The 22,611-nt window shown below is 44.5% G+C and overlaps 1 protein-coding gene across 1 annotated transcript; it reads right to left on the reverse strand.

Moving 5' to 3' along the window:
• Positions 1 to 8,467: 8,467 nt before the first annotated feature.
• Timm17a (translocase of inner mitochondrial membrane 17A) lies at positions 8,468 to 22,443 on the reverse strand. The gene is made up of 6 exons (XM_031383683.1): positions 22,325 to 22,443; positions 18,962 to 19,061; positions 18,037 to 18,100; positions 13,085 to 13,213; positions 11,037 to 11,147; positions 8,468 to 8,955 (listed from the first exon to the last, which is right to left on the reverse strand). Exons 1-6 carry the CDS (start codon positions 22,348 to 22,350, stop codon positions 8,870 to 8,872), a joined length of 516 nt encoding a protein of 171 aa, XP_031239543.1. The 5' UTR covers positions 22,351 to 22,443; the 3' UTR covers positions 8,468 to 8,869.
• Between the last annotated feature and the right edge of the window lie 168 nt (positions 22,444 to 22,611).

The following is a 22,611-nucleotide window of genomic DNA, read 5'->3' on the forward strand; positions in this document are numbered from 1 at the left end:
ACTCCAAGTTATCACATATTATTCACTGTGCTCCATCTGGGCTGCTCTTAACTCCAATTGGGCGGCCCTTAGGGCCATGATCTCTTGACATTTAACCCATAGTGGTTTCTCCCCTCTCCTTCTCTGCAGGGTTCTTCCTCCTCTTTCATGATCCTCCTCCAACCGCAAGCCTGAAAACCTAACCCCACCTATGTCTCTTCTACCTAACTATTGGCTGTTGGCATCTTTATTCACCAATCAGTATTAACTTGGGGGCAAGGTCACAAGGGCTATGTGAAGACAGCAGGGGACCTGAACTTAGCATTACAATAGACAGTAAAAGACAAAGCCTCAACAACTTGTTCAGTTAGTCCTGGGCTGTATGTTCAATAACTATCTCTGCCTGACTATCATGTGGTTTGTGAGGCAATTCCTGGACCCCAACACTATCCCTGGAACTAGGCCAGGAAGCTTCTAACCTCTGGACGATCTAATCATCCAAGCTGACTGATTCAATCTGGCTTCTCTCCACTTCTGCCTGAATTGCTCTGCTTGGGCCGATACTAACTTTGGCAATATGTTCTAATCTTCTGGTTCCTTCTGTATTTACCTGTGCCTAGCTTGTTCTCTATGCAACCTGACTCTGTACAACTGTTTCAGTAAACCTGCCACACATATCCACTTTTCTCACTGTTCTTAAGTAGCCTCTTTTTCCTATTTTGTTCTCATGAGAGCAAGGTAAATCTTATCTCTGACTCATTTTGTTAAATCTTTCTGTGATTTGTGACTTTGTTTGCCCCTCAATTAGATGTCACTTTCAAACATGGCTGCTTTCTTCTACAAATTCACCTTATCCACATTGTTAGGGATTAAAGACATGTACTAAGGACATGTCTGCATTCCAGCTGGATCATATTGACCTAGAAAGTCTCTGGATGTGATCTCTTGCCAGAGCAGTGGTGTTGCTGAAGCATCAAGGTCACAAAAGACAAAGAAAGCTTGAGAAACAATCTACAGAAGGAACAATGACATCAATTGACAGAATTTGGGGTCCTGTAGTAGATCTTAAAATGGGAAATGACATTACAGGAAAAACAAGAGATCTAAAAACAAACAAACAAAAAGTCTATAGGTTAATTTAGCCACTGCCTTTCTGACATTACTGTAGCCATTTTGTCTTATGCCAGCAGCCAAACATTTTGTGATGTTACAAGGAATCTTTCTTATATGCTGTTACTAAGAAACTTTCTCATGGCCAAGTTGATTGATTGTATATTCTGTTATGTTCTATGCTTTGGTGATCTTGGAAACTCCCCAAATCTTTGCCCTAATTTAGAATGAATCACAGTAAAGTTGAAGTTCCCAGGAACTCCCTGGGTAACTGACATCCCGCTTGGTAAGTTGAGACATGAATGCTAGGCAAATCACTCTGCTACAATTGAATAACCCAACCAATAGGAGCAGGATAAGAGTACCAGGAAGATATGTTCCTAAAGAAGTCTCCTATCTCTGAATCCTGATCTGTAGGATAACCTGGCACTGATGTGGATTTCAGGCTTAAAAACTCTGTAGCATTCTGGCTTGGGGTTGTAGTCTTAGCTCCCAAGTCTGTGCTGTATCTCTGGTCCATCAGCCCTGGGGTGTGTGTTCAATAAACCATTCCTTCTTAACTGAAACTGGAGTTTTTGAGTGGTTTGTGCGGTGATTCCTGGACTCCAACAATGTGATTATGGTTACATAGATGTTAACATAAGAGGCCCGGCAGTGGTGGTGCATGCCTTTAATCCCAGCACTGAGTTCAAGGCCAGCCTGGTCTACAGAGTGAGTTCCAGGACAGCCAGAGCTATACAGAGAAACCCTGTCTCGAAAAAACAAAAAACAAAAACAAAAAACATAAGAGAATCTGAATGAGATATATACCAGAAGCCTTTAGCTTTATAGCTTTTAAGTCTACAGTTATCTAAAAAATAATACTTTCTTAGAGTTCTGATCTCTTGTCAACTTGACACGTCACTGTTCAGTTAGAACTTTCCTTTCTCATTTATCCCCAAGATGGCACAGTAATATCACAATCTAAGACATAAATAACTTTAAAAGTCTCATGGTACTCACAAATCAAACACATGAAAACTTCAGTCTTTTTGGATTTTTAAAGATTTATTTGGCTGGCGAGATGGCTCAGCAGGTAAGAGCACTGACTGCTCTTCCAAAGGTCCTGAGTTCAAATCCCACAACCACATGGTGGCTCACAATCATCTGTAAGGAGATCTGCCACCCGCTTCTGGTGCGTCTGAAGTCAGCTACAGTGTACTTACATATATATAATAAATAAATCTTTAAGAAAAAGATTTATTTATTTTATATATGTAAGTACACTGTGGTTCTCCTTGGACACACTAGAGGAGGCATTGGATCCTATTTACAGATGGTTGTGAGCCACCATGTGGTTGCTGGGAACTGAACTCAGGACCTCTGGAAGAAGAGACAGTGCTCTTAACCGATGAGCCATCTCTCCAGCACCCTCCCCCACCTTTGTAAACTTCAGTCTTTTTAAAATATACAGTCTCTCTAAGAATCCAAAAATCTCGTTTCTTTATCATACTTTCAGCCGTTGGCTCCTGTAAAGATCAAAATTAAATTAAATATCTTCTCAGTCCAAGGGAAAAGAACCAGGGCACAGTCACAATCTGAACTCCCATCAGTGTGGATAACTCAAGGTTCAGTGTCTGGGACTCACTTAGGACCTCCTTCTTCCGCTCCACCCTCTGTAGTACACAGCTTGTCTTTGAGGCTCTAGTTGGCTCCACTCCACAACTGCTGCTGCTCTTAGTGGTCATCCTATGGAATGATGGGGACTTCTGCAACTGGGCTGCACCTTCAGCAATAGCTCCTCACAGGCACATGGTGCCAAGCCTAACTTTTCTGCATGACTCCTTCAGTCCTGGGCCACCCATGGTCACTGAGGCTGCACCTTCACCAATGGCCTCTCCCAAGGACAAATGTCAGCTGCTTTTCATGACCCCTTTATGCCTTCAAAACCAGTACTACCTGGGTGACTCTTATTATACTAGCAAGCTCAGCTGCCAGTGCAAGGTATAACCGTGGCTGCCTGTGGAACACAGCTTCTGTGTACTTTGAGGAAACACTTTCCAGAAGATTCTCCCTCAGCAATACTGCCACCTTCTTAGTCAGCACTAATTTCTCAGCTCCCATTGACCAGCATCCAGTGTTCCAGTCAAGCAAAGGTTTTACTTTAGGGGTTCTGGTATCTTGTTAATCACAGCTGATTCTTCAGCCCCAGCAAACTAGAACCACAAAATCTTTTTTTTTTTCTTTTTTCTTCTTGGTTTTTTTGGAGACATGGTTTCTCTGTGTAGCCCTGGCTGTCCTGGAACTCACTCTGTAGACCAGACTGGACTCGAACTCAGAAATCTGCCTGCCTCTGCCTCCCAACTGCTGGGATTAAAGGTGTGCACCACCACCATCGCCCGGCCTCAACCACAAAATCTTAATTCACAATAACAAAAGGCTCCTATAGGAGCTGGAGAGATGGCTCAGCGGTTAAGAGCACTGACTGTTCCTCTGAAGGTCCTCAGTTCAAATGAGAGAGAGAGAGAGAGAGAGAGAGAGAGGGAGAGGGAGAGGGAGAGATGGAGATGGAGAGGGAGAGGGAGAGGGAGAGGGAGAGGGAGAGAGTTTGTTTTTCAAGATAAGAGTTTTTTGGTGTGTAGCCTGGCTGTTCTGGAACTCACTCTGTAGACCAGGCTGGCCTCCAACTTATAGAGATCCACCTGAGTGCTGGAATTAAAGGGATGAGCCACCACTGCCTGGCTACAGCATATATATAAGATTTACTTATTTTTGCCGGGTAGTGGTGGCACATGCCTTTAATCCCAGCACTTGGGGAGGCAGAGGCAGGTGGATTTCTGAGTTCGAGGCCAGCCTGGTCTACAGAGTGAGTTCCAGGACAGCCAGGGCTACATGGAGAAACCCTGTCTTGAACCCCCCCCAAAAAGATTTACTTATTTTTATGGGTATGAGTACACCGTAGCTGTACAGATGGCCATGAGCTATCATATGTGTGGCTGCTGGGAACTGAACTCAGGACCTCTGCCAGCCCCGCTCACTCCGGCCCACTCGTTCCAGCGTAATTCACTGTAGCTGTCTTCAGACGCACGCAGTCAGTGCTCTTAACTGCTGAGCCATCTCGCCAGCCCCAGGATATATTTTAAAAATATGTATTTAGTGTGCGTGTGTATACATATGTGTGTATGTATGTATGTATGTATGTATGTATGCATGCATGCATGCATATATGAGTGGGGGTACAAATATGAGGGCCAGAAATTGGCTTTGGAGAGTTGGTTCTTGTCTTCCAACTTGCTGAGGTGGTGATTCTTGTTTCTTTATCATACTGCATATTCCAAGCAAGCTGGTCTGAGAGCGTTTGGATGATTCTCTTGTTGTCTTTAGGAGCACTGAGATTACAGATGTGCACATCTGGCTTCTTACATGTTTCAGGGATCAAACTAGGGTTGTCAAATCTGCATTCCTAGTACTTTCTCCTGCTAAGCTAAGCTATTCCCCCTCCAAGTCCCCCAGTGGAGGATCTCTCACTAGCTGGCTAGACCAGCTGGCCAGAGAGCTCTGGGATTCTCCTGTCTTCTGTCCCAACAGGTGCATGTCACCACAGTGGAGATCTGAACCCAGGTCTTCATATTTCCTTGGCATACTTTACCAGTTAAGCCATCTCTCCAGCCCCACAATGAGTTCACTAAAAAAAGCACATCACAGGCTGGAACTCTGACCACATTTCCAGTCACCAGACACTGGCATGTGGGAACAGATGTATTTGCAATAGCAGGTTCAGCTGTACCTATAGCTTCTAACTTAGAATCCAGTACAGGCCAGTTCTAGTCCAATTCAGCTAATGGGAAAATGGGAAAACGGATGAGCATTTCGACTATGAAACTAATCCCACGATTCCAGGGAAAACCTGGAGAAGACTTCTGCCATGTGCTTGTTTCTCTGATTAACTTGTTAGTTAAAATGGTTTTGATGTTTTAGCTTTTATCTTGGGCTCTACCTTACCCAAGATAGCATTAAGAGTATCTATTAAGCTGGGCAGTGGTGGTGCACACCTTTAATCCCAGCACTTGGGAGGCAGAGACAGTCGGATTTCTGAGTACAAGGGTAGCCTGGTCTACAGAGTGAGTTCCAGGACAGCTGGGGTCTCATGTGTTCTAGGCTGGGCTTGAACTCACTATGTAGGGGACAAGACCCTGAACTCCTGATCCTCCTGCTTCTTCCAGATGTGTAATCACAGGCGTTCCCACCCGAGCCCGTGTTCCCAAATAATGGCCTGGAGGCTTGAGTGATACCTAGGCCATAAGCTAGGTTTGCTTTCTGACTAGCTCGTAACTTATATTAACCCATTTATACCATCCTGTGTCTGTCACATGGCTATTTATTTACCTCTCCTGAATTTGTCCAGCCGGGGTATCTTTCCTTGCTTGACTATTTCCCAGAATTCAACTCTCTCCCACATGTCCCTTCCAACCCTACCTCAGCTCAATGGCTTTTTATTGACAGGCAATGAAACCACCCAATGCACAAGAGATTATCCCTACGCACATGTTGGAAATGCAGGCATGCAGCACCATGCACACAGTTCTCTGCAGTGCTCAGAACAAAACCTGGACTTCATGTATGCTCTGCAAGCATGCTACCAATCTTTTCTAAAATAGGTAGTAGACTCCAAGCTCCCCACTCCCCTGGAGCCCTGGGATGGAAGAAGGGAGGCCATTTTCCAAGGTGAGCCACAAAGCCTTGGCAACAACACTGGAAAGAGTTTCATTTAGTTTTCTATCTCATGCTCTGCATGTGGTAGAAGATATAATTAAATAAAAAACTGGCTAGCTTTCTTTTACCTCTCATCTACCCCAAAATTATTTCCAGAAGATCTACTGGAATCAAGAATTGTCTCAGGGGCAACGGATGGCTAAGTGGTTAGAGAGGTGTCTCAGGATGAGCAAGGCCCTAGGTTGGATCCCCAGGGCCACAAAGCAAAGCAGAGCAGAGCTTAGTGGACTACGGTGGGCTATGTCTCCAATCTCAGGACTCAGGAAGTGGAGGCAGAAGGCTTACAAGTTCAAGGATATTCCAGGTTATATAGCAAGACTATCTCAAAACAAAAATAATTCAGGGATGCTAGATGGAAGACCCCAGCTACCCATTAAAATGGCAAAACCCTAATAGCGTTACATGTGAAGCAGCATCGAAGAACTGGAGTTTCCTGACACACCATGGAAAGGGATTAGCGCACCTTAGGAGAGCTCACCTCTCTGCAACTGAACGTGCTATCTGGATACTTCCCTGATACACATCTTTATCTTATGACTGAAAGATGGAGTGACGCACACTTAACAGATTACTCCCAAACTCCATTTCATTAATGTTTTAAAGCAATACAAGTCAAAGCCATAATGAACTAGATGACAGTCTCAAAAAACCAGCCAACCAAAAAACGCTGTAACCTCAAACAATGGCGTACCACCTCACGTGCCAGGAGGGCTAGACGGTTTCTTTAAAGGGAACAGGGCTGGGGGTATAGTTCAGTGATTGTAGGAGGGCCTGGGTTTAATCCCTAGCATGCGGGTGAAGAGGAGAAAGAGAACTCTTTTTCATTTCTCCTGGGAACAGTAAGATGGTAAGGCCTTTGTGGAAAACAATTTAGCAGTCCCTCAGAGTTGAAGATAGAACTCCCAGGTGAACCAGCAATCTTAGTCTCAGGTAGACATCCAAGAGAACTCAAAGTAGGAACTCGGATATTTGCACTCCAGAATTCACCATAGCTAGACACCAGAGACAACTGCTCCTGTCAACAGTGGGATGAGTCAATCCCAGCTGGTGTATGCTTACAAGGAAACATTCAGGCACTAAATTAAAGAAATTCCAGGGTGAATGGACCTGCAAGCATTATGCGAAGTGAATTAAGACAGGCATAGAAGGAGTCTATATCATTCCATGTATGAAGGTTTGAACAGGCTTGGCCCGTGGGGAGTGGCACTATCAGGAAGTGTGGCCTTACTGGAGCAGGTGTGACTTTGTCGGAGGAAGTGTGCCACTGTGGAGGGGGCTTTGAAGTCTTATATATATGCTTAATGTCTGCCCAATAAGGAAGACAGTCTCCGGCTGCTGCCTTCGGATCAAGATGTAGAACTCTCCTCCAGCACCATGTTGGCCTGGATGCTGCCATGTTCCCACCTTGACGATAACAGACTGAACCTCTGAACCTGTAAGCCAGCCCCAATCAAGTGTTGTCCTTGGCCATGGTGTTTCTTCACAGCAATAAAATCCTAAAACACATACCAATGATAACTCGGGCAAACTGAGACAGTGGATCGCCAGCCGCTGAGGGTAGGGATAAAGGGAAGCTACTGTTTAATGGGTACAGGGTTTCTATCAGTGATGCTAACTTTCATTGTTTTGAACCAGGCTGGCACCAAGCTTGCCATCCTCCTGCCTCTGCCTTCCGAGTGCTGAGATTTTAACCATCAGGTTGGTGACACTATGAGCACACAGAACACTGAGGGTTAAACACTCTTTGCTTGCATTTCCAAGCTTCCAAAACACACGTATAAATGTCACACTGATAAATACTATTTTATACCTATCTTGTCACAATTAAAAGACACCCTCAAGTAATCAAACTACAACTAGCAATTAAGCACTCACTACATGTACATACTGTTTGAGCTGAAAGGCAGGTGCATTCTCAACTTGCCTTCTGAAGGCCCTGTCACACTGACACGATGGGAACTGTGCGCTACTCTGAAAGGTACGGCTAGGTAAATTCTAGCCCAGCCAAAGCCCACAGCAGGGCTCTCAGGTCAGCTCTGGGGGCCTGAAACAATCACATCATGGACTTTCTTCTCTCTTTTGATTTTTTTGAGACCGCTGTCAATTTTGGCCTTGAACTTGGATCCTCCTGTCTCAGCCTCCCAAGTGATGGGATTATAGGTGTGAGCTTTCATGCCTGTCTTCTGTATTTTCAAGCAAAATGATATACCCCAAATTTCTTCTAAGAATTATTCTCATAAAGAATTGGGTATATTAGAAGGAAGTTGCTTTGATGACCAGGAATCAAGAAAAGGCAGCTCTAAAAGAGTTTTAAATCTGGTATCATTATCTTTTTTTTTTTTTCTAAGACAGGGTTTCTCCATGTAGACCAGGCTGGCCTGAACTCAGAGATCCACCTGCCTCTGGCTCTGGGATTAAAGGTATACACTATGCCCGGCTATCCAGATCTGCTAAACAAAGACAGCAGTTTGCTTACAAAGCAAAGGATGAACATGAGGCATATCTCTCAATTCTTAAAATCCTATGTAATGATTCATGCTGATTACATAGTCCTTCTCATATATAATTCATTTCAAGTAAGTTGAGGGATTGGCATAAACATGCATTATCTGAAGTATGCTCGGTACGAAAGGCAGAACTCTGTAACTTTAAAAGGAAAGGTCCCAGAGCCGTTTATTGTTTGAATAACTGAACACAAAACACCAGGCAGAGAAGTCCCGAAGGAATGATGGTCGAGTTTCACTGTTATTTGGCCTTTGGTCCTTTATCTTCTAAGCTCATATACATTCTTTAAGTGATATTAGACATTTATTTTGATCACAGATGCAATCCAAGCATGAATAAATAAACTCAGTATCTTTTCCACCCTCTTGAGTCTCTTTTAAATAGAAAAATGTGTTAAATGTCTCTTCATGGCCCGACTGGCCGCCGGTGTCCCACCTAAGGCTTTAAACAGGCTGTAACTTGATCTTCTGAGACCCTACTGAACTACAGTCCACCCGGTTCCAGGAATCCCGGGCACCAAGTCCTACTGATACTGTCGGTAGTCTCCAAACGGTGAGGGCGGCAACTGGCTGGAAGGCAACTGGGAGTGTTCTTCAGCAAACTGAGGGCCTGTGGGGGGGGAGGGGCCAGGAGAGACGAGCATCCAATTTAAAGTATACATATGTAGAAAATAAACCAATCAACTTAAAAGTCTCTGCTACTCTAGAGCTGCAGTCTCAGTCTCTATAAAGATTTGCCCCATGCCCACCAGAGGCCTGGAGCCCCTTCCGAATGATACAGGACAGACCGGCTCCCCAGGTAGTTTAGAATGGACAGCCAAATGGATCTATCACAGAGAAAGTAATAGGTTTTTGTTGTTGTTGTTTTGAGACTTGATCTGGCTTAGAATCAAGCTGGCCCTGAACTCCTGACCTTCCTGCCTCCACTTCCTAAGTACTAGGATCACAGGTGTGTGACCATCCATTTAGTTGTTGTTTAAGAGGAACCCAGGGCTCTGTGCATGCTACCCAAAGACCCTACCAACTCCAACTGAAAACTACAGTCTCAGGCCCGGGGGTAGTGGTGTTTAAAGGAATTGCTATAGTAAGTGAAAACTACAGTCTCAGGCCTGGGGGTAGGAGTGTTTAAAGGAACTGCTATGGTAAGTTTCCCTGGATCAAGACTAGAAAACAAAAACAAAATTTTTCTGTTTCTTAATACATTTTTTAAATTTTTATTTTATTTATTTATTTTGTATGTGCATTGATGTTTTGTCTGCATGTATCTCTGTGTAAAGGTGTCAGATCCCCTGGAACTGGAGTTACAGACAGATAGATATGAGCTGTCATATGAGTGCTGGGACTTGAACCTAGGCCCTCTGATGTTAAGCCAGTCTTTTAAACTGCTAAGCCATCTCCTTAGCCCCTACAATTTTACGAGTACGTGTGCAAGTGTATGTGTGCACACCACTGTGAAAGCCGCAAAGGTTAGAGTTCCAGGAGGCTGTGAGCTGCCATGTGTGTACTGAGAATTGAATCTTAGTCCTCTGCAAGAACAGTAAAGAGCTCTAAACCACTGAGCCATCTCAAGCCCCTGGGGTACATTTCTGAAAAAGTTTACCATTTTTTAATTTATGTGTATGTTTGTCTGTGTAGGTGCCTGTAGGTTCTGTGGAAGCAAGAAGAGGGTGCTGGATGCCCTGGGGCTAGAGTTAGAGGAAGTTGAGAGCCACTCAATGTGAATGCTAGACAACCTTGGGTCCTATCAGACAGCAGCTAGTACTCTGAACTGGTAAGTCATCTCTCCAGCCCCCCTTGACTCATATCTTGGTATCCACTTAAAATTATGTTCACAGAACTTAAAATGGCCTTATGTATATTTTTGTTGTTGTTTTAGCAACACAAGAGATAAAAACCAGGGCCTCTTCGAAGCTATGCAAGTCCTTTACCATTCAGCTACAACCCCTGGGTTAAGAATTCACTAATCCAGTTTAAATAACCTATGTATGAGCATCTTCTCAAAAACAAACATCAAAACCAATGAAACAAGCTCTGAGATGGGAAGCTGCCGTGTAACTTGTCACAGAACAACATTTTACAACTTTATTTCTAAGAATTAACAAACAAACAAATAAACAAGAAAGTCTGTTGAAACTAACTTTCACGTAGCATAGGCTAGCTTCAAAATTTGCAATGTACCTGTCTCGGGTGGTTTTATGTCAACTTGACAAAAGCTAGAGTCACCAAAACATTACGTTGCCAAAGGATCTTTTCATTGTGGCTAGCTAAAAGTGATAATTATAGGCCTGCTACTTTAAAAGACTTTATTTTTATTTACGTGCATGCCATGTGCCTGCTTGTGTGCCACACATGTGTAGTGCATGTGGAGGCCAAGAGGTCATGAGATCTGCTTGGAACTGGAAAGGAGTTACCGGTAGTTGTGAATGACCACAGTGGTGCTGGGAACAGAACCCAGATCCTCTGCAAAAGCAGCCGCACTCATAACAAGGGAGCCCTTTCTCCAGCCCCCACCTACTACTTTTACACTAGCTTTTGAGGTCATTACAGACTCAAACAACATAAATACTATAATGATACCTAAAGTAAAAACCACAAACCACTCCATTTTACCAAATAAAATATTCTTTCTTAAGGTCAAGGAACTGCTCCCATGTATGTGAACTTAGAACACTCAAGAGAAAGAGGACTTACCATTAGGAAACTGTGCAGAGGCGAATCTTGTCAGCAGGATACCAGCTCCTTCAATTAAAGCTAGGAGAATGCCACCCATCGCAGCTGAGCCAACCATGGCTACCGGTCCATCTGAAGGCATTAATGACAAAGACTGCTTTAAAGGAAAGAGTTATCCATAGAGTTATGTTCTCTCATTCTCAACCTCTTTCATTGTCTAAGAACCACAGCCAGAAAACAATGGCTGAGAGGTCCACTCCAGCCAGGGCCTATTTTTTTAAACAAAGCTGAGATGGTTTCCTTGAGATGGCCCCACATGCTCATATGCTTGAATCATCTGTCCCCAGGGGGTGGAACCCTTTGGAAAGGATTAGGTGGTGTGATCTGGTTGGAGGTGTGTCATTTGAGGTAGGCAGGCTCTGAACCTGAAAGCCCCAAATAAACTTTCTTCTATATATTGCTTTGATCATAGTGTCTTATCAAAGCAACAGAAAGAAACCACTATAAAAGCTATACTGGACTATAGGCATGTTCTTGTGTGTATGCATTACTGAAGTATGCTTGCACTCCCTTAATAGCATTGGATCACATAGTCCCTAGGCAGGGTGTCACATGCCTGTGAACCCAGCACTGAGACACAGAGTCAGGCAGAACTCTATGCATTTGAGGTCAGCCTGGTCTACACTGTAAGTTCCAGGAAAACCAAGGTTAAATGGTAAGACTATCTTAAAAAACAATTGACCAACAAGATTATATAGTCAATAAGTTTAAAATATTATTTCTGGACCAGCCAGATGGCTCAATAGAGAAAGATGTTTTTCTCTAAGCCTAATGACCTTAATTCAATCCTGGGACCCACAAGAGAACCACTCCACAAGTTGTTCTCTGATTTCCATATGCTGTGCACACACATATACATTAAATTAATGTAATAGAGTAAATTAGCTTACTATTAATGCCTGGACTTTTACAAGAAAAAAGTTTAAACTTCTAGTCTAAGCCCAAAGGTATTCTGGTTTGCACTCTGTCCTTAAGATCCAAAGGATCTTCATTCCTAACAGTTGTACATGGTGAAGAACTTATGAAACTACATATCAAGAGTTTGGCATTCTATCAGTCACATAGTTAATAAATGGCTATTGCTCTAACTACTGTGGAAATGCACATTTTCTAAGGGGCACACACTTGTCATCCCAGAACTTGAGGAGCAGACGAAGGAGGATATGGTATTTAAGGTCATTCTGAGCTACAGACGAAGTTCAAGGCCATTCTAGATTACAGGAGACCCTGTCCCCAAACAAACAAAGAAGCAAACAGCTGGGAGACAGGCTCAGCAGGTACAGGCTCTGAATTCACTTCCTGGAATCTAAGCAGTGGAAGGAGACACACAACTCTAGTCAACTGTCCTCTGACCTCATTTAGAACATGTGCCCCCATACAAGACACATAAATAATAATAATTTTTTTAAAAAAACCACCAATCTTATACTTTTTTATTCTTTTTTTTTTTTTTTTTTTTTTTTTTTTTTGGTTTTTCAAGACAGGGTTTCTCTGTGTAGTCCTGGCTGTCCTGGAACTCACTCTGTAGACCATGCTGGCCTCGAACTCAGAAATCCGCCTGCCTCTGCCTCCCAAGTGCTGGGTTTAAAGGCATGTGCCACCACTGCCCGGCTACTTTTTTATTCTTACTAACTTTTCAAATCACCACAAATATTCATTCTGTACCAAATAAAGCAATGCTTAGTCTCACAGATTACAGGTTCCATTTTTTGTTTGTTTCTCTGTACAGCCCTGGCTGTTCTAGTACTTGGTTCTTAGACCAAGCTGGCCTTGAACTCAGATATCTGCCTATCTCTGCCTCCTGAGTGCTGGCATTAAAGACAACTTTCATTAATAAAAGGCCGATAGATCATCCTATGAAACTGGCTTAGACAATATGTCCAAATGATGACTTAGTAGGATGAGGATATAGTTCAGTGTAAGGGAGTTGCCTACCATGTCCAAGGCCCCAGGTTCAACCCCTAGCATTATTGAAGCCAAAGCACACACCACAAGCAATGCTCACTTACTTCTTGCTGCCAAGATGGCTCCCGTTAAGGCACCGCTAGTGATGGAGTTCCAGGGGTCTTCTTTGCCTCTTATTTGCACCATACTACAGTCAATCATGGAAAACAGTCCTCCCCAAACTGCAAAGCTACCTGTTTTATAAACAAAGCGAGTGAAAAACAACTAACCTAAATTTCTTATTTGCCTTATATTAAAATATCGTCAAGTAAGTTTGCTAGCCCAGGGTTATGTAATGAGCCCATCACAAAGAAGAGAGAGAAGGGAAAGCAGTTACGGAGCCCACGAAACGTTGTGCTTTACGGTTACTTTATGCTTACATTAAAGTACCTTTTGGGGGAGGGGCTGGCTCAGTGGTGAAAAGTGCTTGCTGCTCTTGCAGAAGACCTGAGTTCAGTCCCAGCACCCACATCCATTAGCTTACAACCACCTGCAAGCCCAGCTCCAGGGGATCTGAAATGCTCTTCTGGTCCTACATACATGTGGCAGATACACCAGAATGCACGCAACATAAATGAAAATAAATCTTAAAAAAATTATGATCCGCTGAAAAGGGGTGGGGTGGCAAGGAGGGAAATAAACAAACTGCAGGAGCTGGATTTAGCTTGGTGGTAGAATTTTTGCCTAGCACATTCAAAGGCCTGTGTTTAATACCCTGCACCATTAAACAACTAAAATGAAGATACCTAAGCCTAAAAGATACCTAAGCTACAAATGTCCACAAGCATTTAAACCACTCTTTTAGGGAAACACGTCTTTGTTTAAATAACACTTCAGTATTTCCAACCAAAGCTTCCTTCTTTGGAAGGTATGCCTTCTTCCTTCCTTTCATAATTTACTTTCCTCATTTTTCCTTTCTTCATTAAGTGTCAGAGAGCATCTTACTCTGATGCTCACTAATAGGAACACAGAGAAAGCCAGCTCTTCTAGCCCAGATCACAGCACATACCGAAGAAGAGGATGAACATCCTAGGTGGAAATCAGGGAATGCCAGGAAGTTAGACACAGGAGGCCTAATCACTTTTTCTATATTTTTTTAAAGCAGTGGTTCCCAACCTGTGGGTCCAAGCAACCACATGGTGGCTCTGATGCTAAGATCCTATTCCCCAGTTGGTTCTTGATCTGGGCCAATTGCTGAGCGGTAAGTGCAGGAGGGATTTCTGGTCCCTGGAGGAGGAAGGAGATATAACGAAGAAGAGACAGAGTCCACCAGGCTTCTGATGGAGAAAAGTTGGCCAGCCATGTGAGATCTCAAAACGGAGATCAAAGCAGGCTGCTCCTACAGGCGTGTGTCAGTGATGTTTAGCAGGAACTAGATTCAACTGACCAACTAAAGTTAGGGCAGGTAGGAGGAAAGGAACTAAGAGTACTTACTGATAAGGGTATGTTTTCCAGGCAGGAGATAGTAGTGCCCAGCAATTGTGCCAAGAAGGCAAGTTGAAAATGAGCAACTGTGTGTGTGTGTGCCTTTTATCCGTGGATTCAAGGGAAGCCTGGCGTGGCTGGTAGCTTGGCCCATTCCTGGAGCCTAGGCTGGGCAGCCAAGAGCTACATGCAACATGACCCCTTATGTGTGAGGTATTGTTGAGTGACTCTTTCACAGGGATCATCTAAGACCATTAGAAATACCAGATATTTACATTATAATTCATAACAGTAGCAAAATTACAGTTATGAGGTAGCAATGAAAATAATTTCATGGCTGGGGTTCACCACAACTTCAGAATTGTGTTAAATGGTTGCAGCCTTAGGAAGGTTGACAACCATTTTTAATGGTGTAGGAAACAGGATGTTAAGAAGAGCAATGACTATCTGAGCCACATCACTCCAGGCTTCTCCAGTCCTCACATACCAGCTGAGTACAGCAGAAGCCCCTTCATCTTTGGCCCAGTATTTGGGAATCTCATACTTATGGGCTAAGAGCACTGTCTGCTCTTCCAGAGGACTTGAGTTCGGTTCCCAGCACCCACAAGGCTGCTCAAGCCCATCTCTTAATTCAGCTCTAGAAGACCTAGGCTTGCTGGTACTAGGCACTTAAGTGGTATAAGACACACATGCAAGCAAAACACAAAATTAAAAACCAAAAGAACGAAAAACAACTACAACCCCAAACCCAAGACTTCTCATCTGAGTCACAGTGCTTGCGAAGACAACATGTGTTCTTAAGAAATGTGTCGCTGGCAAGATGGCTCAGCGGGTAGAGCACCACATGTGATGACCTGAGAACCCACACAGTGGGGAGAGAGAGAGAGAACAGACTCTCACAGCCGCTCTCTGTGTTATGATCATAAAAAGAGAAAGAAATATAAAAATATGTTCTGGCGGGGTATGGGGGAAAGGGATGTCTCGGGGAGTCCATGCCAAGGCATCCCTTACCCCTGGGGGACCAGCCACACGATGGTATAGCATAGAATAGAATTTATTTAGGGCATGGGAAGGGGAGTTAAGAGAGTAGTAGAGGCAGAGAAAGGCAGAGAAAAGGAGAGACTGGAGAAGTAGAAGCCGGCCATGACCACATGGAGAGAGCAGGAAAGGGAATGGAGAGCAAGGGGGCAAGTGGGAAGCAAGAATAAGAGAGTAAGAGAACAAGAGAGGCAAGAGAGAGAGGAGGGGGCAAGCAGTCCCTTTTATAGTGGGCCAGGTCTACCTGGCTGTTGCCAGGTAACTGTGGGGGTGGAGTCCTGACAGAGTACCAACACTCTGCCCCCCCCACACCACCCCAATAAGTAAAAGTACAATAAAAGAAAGAAAAAAAATGTATATATACATCTGTGTGTCTGGTGGCCAGAAACAGGCCTAGATCCCTAGAAGTGATATTACAAACGGGTGTGAGCTGCCATGTGGATGCTGAGAATCGAACCCAGCGTCCTTTGAAGGAGCAGCCAGTGCTCTTAACTCCCAAGCCACTTCTCCACACAAGCATTAAGTCTTTATAATGACTTCATGAAAAACAGTCAACTCTAATTTCATATTATATCTTTGTATGTGAATTTTTTTTGGTCATCTCTTTTCTTCCAGCTTCTAAATAACCAAGTTTTATAAGCTATGTGTTGGGCTGGCAAGATGGCTCAGCAGGTAAGAGCACTGACTGCTCTTCCGAAGGTCCTGACTTCAAATCCCAGCAACCATTTGGTGGCTCACAACCACCCATAATGAGATCGGACGCCCTCTTCTGGTGCTTCTGAAGACAGCTACAGTGAATTATGCCAGAGCAAGTGGGGCCGGAGCAGCCACACACATGATAGCTCACGGCCATCTGTACAGCTACAGGGTACTCACACACATAAAATAAATAAAATAAATAAGCTATGTGTTTTTATAATGGCCTGATATTTTGCACTGGTTTCTGCACAATGTTTTAACGGTAACCCTGGAGAACTCAACCTGTTTAATTGGGCTCTCTGATCCTTTACATTACACTCTCTTCAGTATCATGTAACTCTACAAACTTCCATTTCTGCCTCTCCAAATCTGAGCTTTGAACATAGTCTTCCTTCTGGAAAAGGGGGCGGGGGTGTCTTGACTAGTTTTATATCAACTTGATACAAGCTAGAGTCATCTGAAAGGAGGGAACTTCAGTAGAGAAAATGCCTCCCTAACGCCCAGATGAAATGCATTTTCTAAATTAGTGATTGATGGGGGGCAGGCCCAGTTTATTGTGGGTGGTGCCATTCCTGGGCTAGTGATCCTGGGTTCTATAAGAAAGTAAGCTAAAGGCCAAGTGTGGTGGTCTACACCTTTAATCTTAGCCCATTGGCAGAGGTAGGTGAATTTCTGTTGAGTTCAAGGCCTGCCTGGTCTACATTGTGAGTTCTAGGACAGGCAGGGCTAATAGTATAACCCTATCTCAAAAACAAAACCCCTAGGGCCCCTCCCCACACCTCAGCACTCAGGAGGCAAGGCAGGCACATCTCTGAGTTCAAGTCTAGCCTGATCTAACCAGAGGTACACAGAAAACCCATTTTGGAAGCACAAAAGGAAAGCAGGCTGAGCAAGCCCTGGGGAGCAAGCCAGTAAGCAGCACCCCTTCATGGCCTCTGCGTCTGCTCCTGCCTCCAGGTTCCTGTCGTTTGAGTTCCTGTCCTGACTTCCTTTGATGATTAACAATAATATAGGTATAAACCAAATAAATCCTTGCTTCCCCAGCTTGCTTTGTGGTTGTGGTGTTTTGTTGTAGCAACAGAAGCCCTAACTAAGACAAGTTAAAATAAAACATTGATACCCAAATGACAGAAACAAGATTTTTAAAAGATACAATAATCCGGGCTGGAGAGATGGCTCAGCAGTTAAGAGCGACGACTGCTCTTCCAAAGGTCATGAGTTCGGGGCCCAGCAACTACATGGTGGCCCACAACCATCCGTAATGAGAACTGACGCCCTCTTCTGGTGTGTCTGAAGACAGCTACAGTGTACTTACATATAATAAATAAATAAATCTTTAAAAAAAAGATATAATAATCCAATTTAACTTTCCAAAAAAAGCATCAATCAAGGAGAACTTACAGGGATACTAGACAAGCAGAGCAAATCAAAATCGCTAATATAAAAAGGGGAAAAAATACAATTTGCTGGCTAAACTCCTGTAATTTCAACACTCAGGAAGTTGAGGCAGGAAGCTCTTGAGTTGAGTCCAGTCTGGTGGCCAATGAAGAAAGGGAAAGAGGGAGGGAGAGGCAGACAGTCAGGTAGAGCCCTATGTTTAGGAAAGCAGCAAAAGGGGCTGGAGAGATGGCTCAGCAGGTAAGAGCATTGACTGCTCTTCCAGAGGTCCTGAGTTCAACTCCCAGCAACCACATGGTGGCTCACAACTATTTGTAAAGGGATCTGATGCCCTCTTCTGGTGTGTCTGGAAACAGCTACAGTGTACTCATATAAATAAAATAAATCTTGAAAAAAAAAAAAGGAAAGCAGCAAAAGTATAACTGAAACGTTATACTTTTGGAAATACTCCTCTTACCTCCCAATTGTGGAGCCCTGGTTTTAACGGCTGTCAAACTTCCTCGGAGTCTGTGGTTTATTCCCTGTTACAAAAACAAAAGGAAGTGGTTTAAAATGTAATAGATCAGGGGCTGGAGCGATGGCTCAGTGGTTAAGAGCATGCTGCTCTCCCAGAGGACCCAGGTTTGATTCCCACCAGCCACATGTTAACTCATAATAGGCAGTAACTCCAGTTCTTGAAGACCCAATGTCTTCTTCTGGCCTCTCTGCACATGGTGCACAGACAAACATGCAGACAAAACATCCCAATACATAAAATAAAACAGGGCTGGGGCTGGCCAGATGGCTCAGCGGGTAAGAGCATTGACTGCTCTTTGGAAGGTCCTGAATTCAGATCCCAGCAACCAAATGGTGGCTCACAACCACCTGTAATGAGAACTGACACCCTTTTCCAGTGTGTCTGAAGTCAGCTACAGTGAATTACGCAGGAGCAAGTGGGGCCAGAGCGAGCAGGGCCGGCAGAGGTCCTGAGTTCAATTCCCAGCAGCCACATACATGATAGCTCACGGCCATCTGTACAAATACACTGTACTCATACACATAAAATAAATATTTAAAAAAACAAAAACAAAAAAAAAAGGGCTGGAGAGATCGCTCAGAGGTTAAGAGCATTTACTGTTCTCCCAGGTTCAATTCCTGGCATTCACATGGCAGCTCACAACTGTATGTAACTCCAGTTCCAGGGGATCTATCTGATCTATGGGCACCAGGCACCAAATATTGCATAGCAAAACACCCCCACACATACAAATAATAGTAATAACAATATAAATATATTATAGACTGTAAGTGTAATCTATTTCTAATCTACTGATGTGACCATCAATAATATCAACCAGCCCTGGCTTCTGGTGACTATGAAATAAGACCAATCACTCACTCACCACTGGAGAATTTCGAAAACCTTTGAAGGCCTGGAAGATGCCGCCACCTATGGTGCCCATGGTGAAGGCACCGCCACAGTCATCCACAATTCGCCAGGGGCTAAACCCAGGAAGGAAGAAAAGATAACCTTACTTCTTATTCATTAACCACAGAACTTTTTTCACTTAATGTATGAAAGGATGCAACAGGTTCCAATGTTGAGCCCACGGCAACCAATATACTTTAGCTTGTAAAACAGGGGCAAGGGTACTAAACTCAGCCACAGCTACTCAAGTCTCCAAAGCTAGAAGGCTTTAACAGTCGTGTCCTTTTTTTAAAAGAACGGCAGCATGGTGTGAGCCATGTCTTGCTGAACTGCCTGCCTCCTGCTGCTGCTTCATCCCCCAGAGTGTTGGCATGACAGTGCACACCCAGCACTTTAGTCATTCACAGTAACTTAGGTCTGTCCCAAGAGGTGCACTATAAAAAGCAAAAAAATAGAAACGAAGCAAAAGAAAAGAACTATAAGCAACAATATTGATTTAGCTTCTAGAAGTCAGGGCATGATCCTGGCTAAAGCTGGGACCCAATGAAGAGTCACTCGCTGCAGATACTTTTTTAAAAGTCTGAAGGCTTTTCAGGGTAACTAAATTCAAAATAGCATTTTAGGCTTCAGTTTGCATCCCATCCACTTAACACACTAGAATAATATTTGACAATTAGAAGTTAAATTTGTAAACCCAACATCCAAACGCAGCCCCCTAACTTAGCCGATACTTAGAAATCTGAGTAACCTGACCAGAAGAGTTAAGCCACTCACTCACTAGGGATCTGGCTAGTAAGTCTATAGAATCCAGGACCTGACACACACAGCATCTCCAGCTTTGTTAAGTCAACTGAATTTCTGTAAGGATTTATGTAAGCTTCTCTTTTGTTACCACAGAAAGCCTGTGCACACGCGCGCGCGCGCGCACACGCGCACACACACACACACACACACACACACACACACACACACACACACACACGGTACAGGGTAAAGTCTGTTCCAAGCAACTCTCAACAGGGTTGTAATTCCCCACCACCATTTCTTCCAAATAAGAAGCCGGGAGTCTAGTCCATGCTGGCACACATCATCCACCATGTTCCAAACCTAAATGAATTCTGTGAAACAAACATTTAGACTTGTTTCTATAGTGTTCATGTGTATAGAGGCTGTAGCCTCTGGATGGGGCGGAGGACGTGAGGGAGGCTTCACCGATCTGGGGTACAAGTATCCACTGACATAGCATGTGACACAAAATAAAAGACCCTAGCAAACTAGGAATGGGAATGGGCCTGAAACAAGGCAGTGGCTGCTCCCAGTCTTTACAGACGTCCCCTCAGGCTCCGGCAGCCTGGCACCTCCTCGTAGTGACAATGGGTTGGATGGCTACTCCAGAGCTCCTGTGGACTTCCCATTAGTCCAAAGGCTGTATAAAAACCCTTGCTGCAGTGCAGAACAGTAGAGCTGCACCTCCATGCTGGTCTCTGGAGTCTGTTTCCCCAGGTTAGTGACTCCTTCACCCACTCCTGGATCCCCGTTCCCACACACACGCTACTTGGGCAAGCACAGAGAGGTTTACTTGGGCTTATAAACAATTTCACAAGGATGTCTAAAGTTAGCAACAACAACAAAAGGTAGTTTGTAAGTAGTATACTCGTTAGATGTAGAAGAAATTTCTCAGTGTGTCAGACAGTCTCAAGAGATACGCACTTGGGAGAAAGAGGCAGAGGCTCAAGAGGCAGAGACCAGCCTAGGTCCCAATCTATGGTCCCTCCCTACAAAAGACAAGCATTATAGTGAGCCGGCCCCTGAACCATCGATATAACAACAGTATGCTTTTGTTTTGTTTTTTGTTTGTTTGTTTTTCTTTGAGATAGGGTTTCTCTGTATAGTCTTGGCTGTCCTGGAACTCAGTCTGTAGACCAGGCTGGCCTCGAACTCAGAAATCCATCTGCCTCTGCCTCCCAAATGCTGGGACTAAAGGTGTACACCACCACTGCCTGACGAAGTATGCTTTTAAAACTTACCATTACTGGTCACTAGAATCTGAATCATGACTAATTTCCCTTTAGAACTCATCATCTTTTAACTTGACTATGACTTATCTCCTCTGCACTTGACTTGCCTGGAACCTAAGTGCTAAGACTACCAGCATGTACACTGCACTCTGCTGAAAATATGTCTGACACAAGGTCTATCCTTGGCTGGTCTAGAACTTGCTATGTAGCCCAGGCTGTCCTTAAAACTTGCTGGTTCTCCCGTTTCTACCTCATGAGGCCTGGCTACAGGCCTGTGCCACCTGACCCGGGGTGGGGTGGACAGGACTCAAATGTAACAAAATTACCCCTCTTTCCAATGTGTCATTTTGTGGTATCCAATTTACAGTCCAGCTAAACCCTGCATATCCAACCTCAATATATATACAACCTTCTGTCTTTGAGGACAGAAGGTTGAAACATACTTTTGTTGGGTGCCACCAAATTATAATTTACAATTCTGGGCAGAGACACCACTTACGGATATTACCCTGACTCTCGTTACAAACAAAAACAAGCCCAGAATAACCTAAATATCAAGATCTATTAGCTTGTGGTCCCTGAGGCTTTATTCAAACAACTGTTGCGTCTCAACGGTTATTACATTAATTTCCTGCAAAGAGCTATGCCTGGTTTGCTCGTGTTTACTCCTTGAGCCAAGCACAGTGCCCTTACTTAATAAACGCTTAATGAATGAATTTATTTCTGTTTATGGCTTTTCTGACAACACACGATGAGCTCATCATCTCTTCCTATTTTCCACATACTGATTTATCTCCCTTCTCCGGGAATTCCACGTAGGAAAGGTCGCTCCAACCTACAAGGAGCTCATCCAGACCATCCAGTAAATCTGTGGTCTACTCATCTGAAACGCCTCATCACGGGGACACTGGTTATCATACACATGAGGGCTCGAGTATGGCACTCGGAGACCTACATTCCCTTCGTCCGGGCAAGAACTGAGCAGAGCGAGGCCCAGGGACGTGTTCAAGGTCACCTCAGCAGGCAGAGGGGATCCTTTCTGTCCCCGCACAGAGTCGACAGCACCTGCCACAGGGAGGAGGTTCCAAAGCTCCACCAAACCCAGCACCGGACCTCCTCCCAGTGCACCACAAGGTCACAGGGGTGCTGGGTCTCGGCACACTGCGCTAAAAAGCCACCTTGGCCATGCTCATCCACGCCACCCACAGCCGCCCAGCTCTCGGCGCCGAGCCGCGCGGAGCTCCGCTTGCACCTCGGACTCCGACCACCGCGGACCGAGGAGGTAAGTAAGGGATAGGGCGGCGGCGGCGGCAGCTCACCACGGCTCTCTCGCGTACTCCTCCATCTTGGCTCCAACCCGCGCGAGAGTCTGGGGCGCGCTGGGCGGAAATTGATCCCCGAGACGGAAGTGATCCCTTGCGGAGGCGAGCTGATGGGCGAGGATTGGGTCATCCGTTCCCGCAGCAGCCAATAGCAATCGCTCTCCGTGTAGACCCCAAAGCGTGCAGGTTCCCCTGCCAGGCCGGGAAGGCTCGAGGATTCTCAGTACTGAGTGACTTGTTCAGGTCAGCCCCGTGGCCTGGGATAAACATTGATTGTCCTTTTT

This window comes from Mastomys coucha, unplaced genomic scaffold (genome assembly GCF_008632895.1).
Source record: "Mastomys coucha isolate ucsf_1 unplaced genomic scaffold, UCSF_Mcou_1 pScaffold1, whole genome shotgun sequence".
Lineage (NCBI taxonomy): Eukaryota > Metazoa > Chordata > Mammalia > Rodentia > Muridae > Mastomys > Mastomys coucha.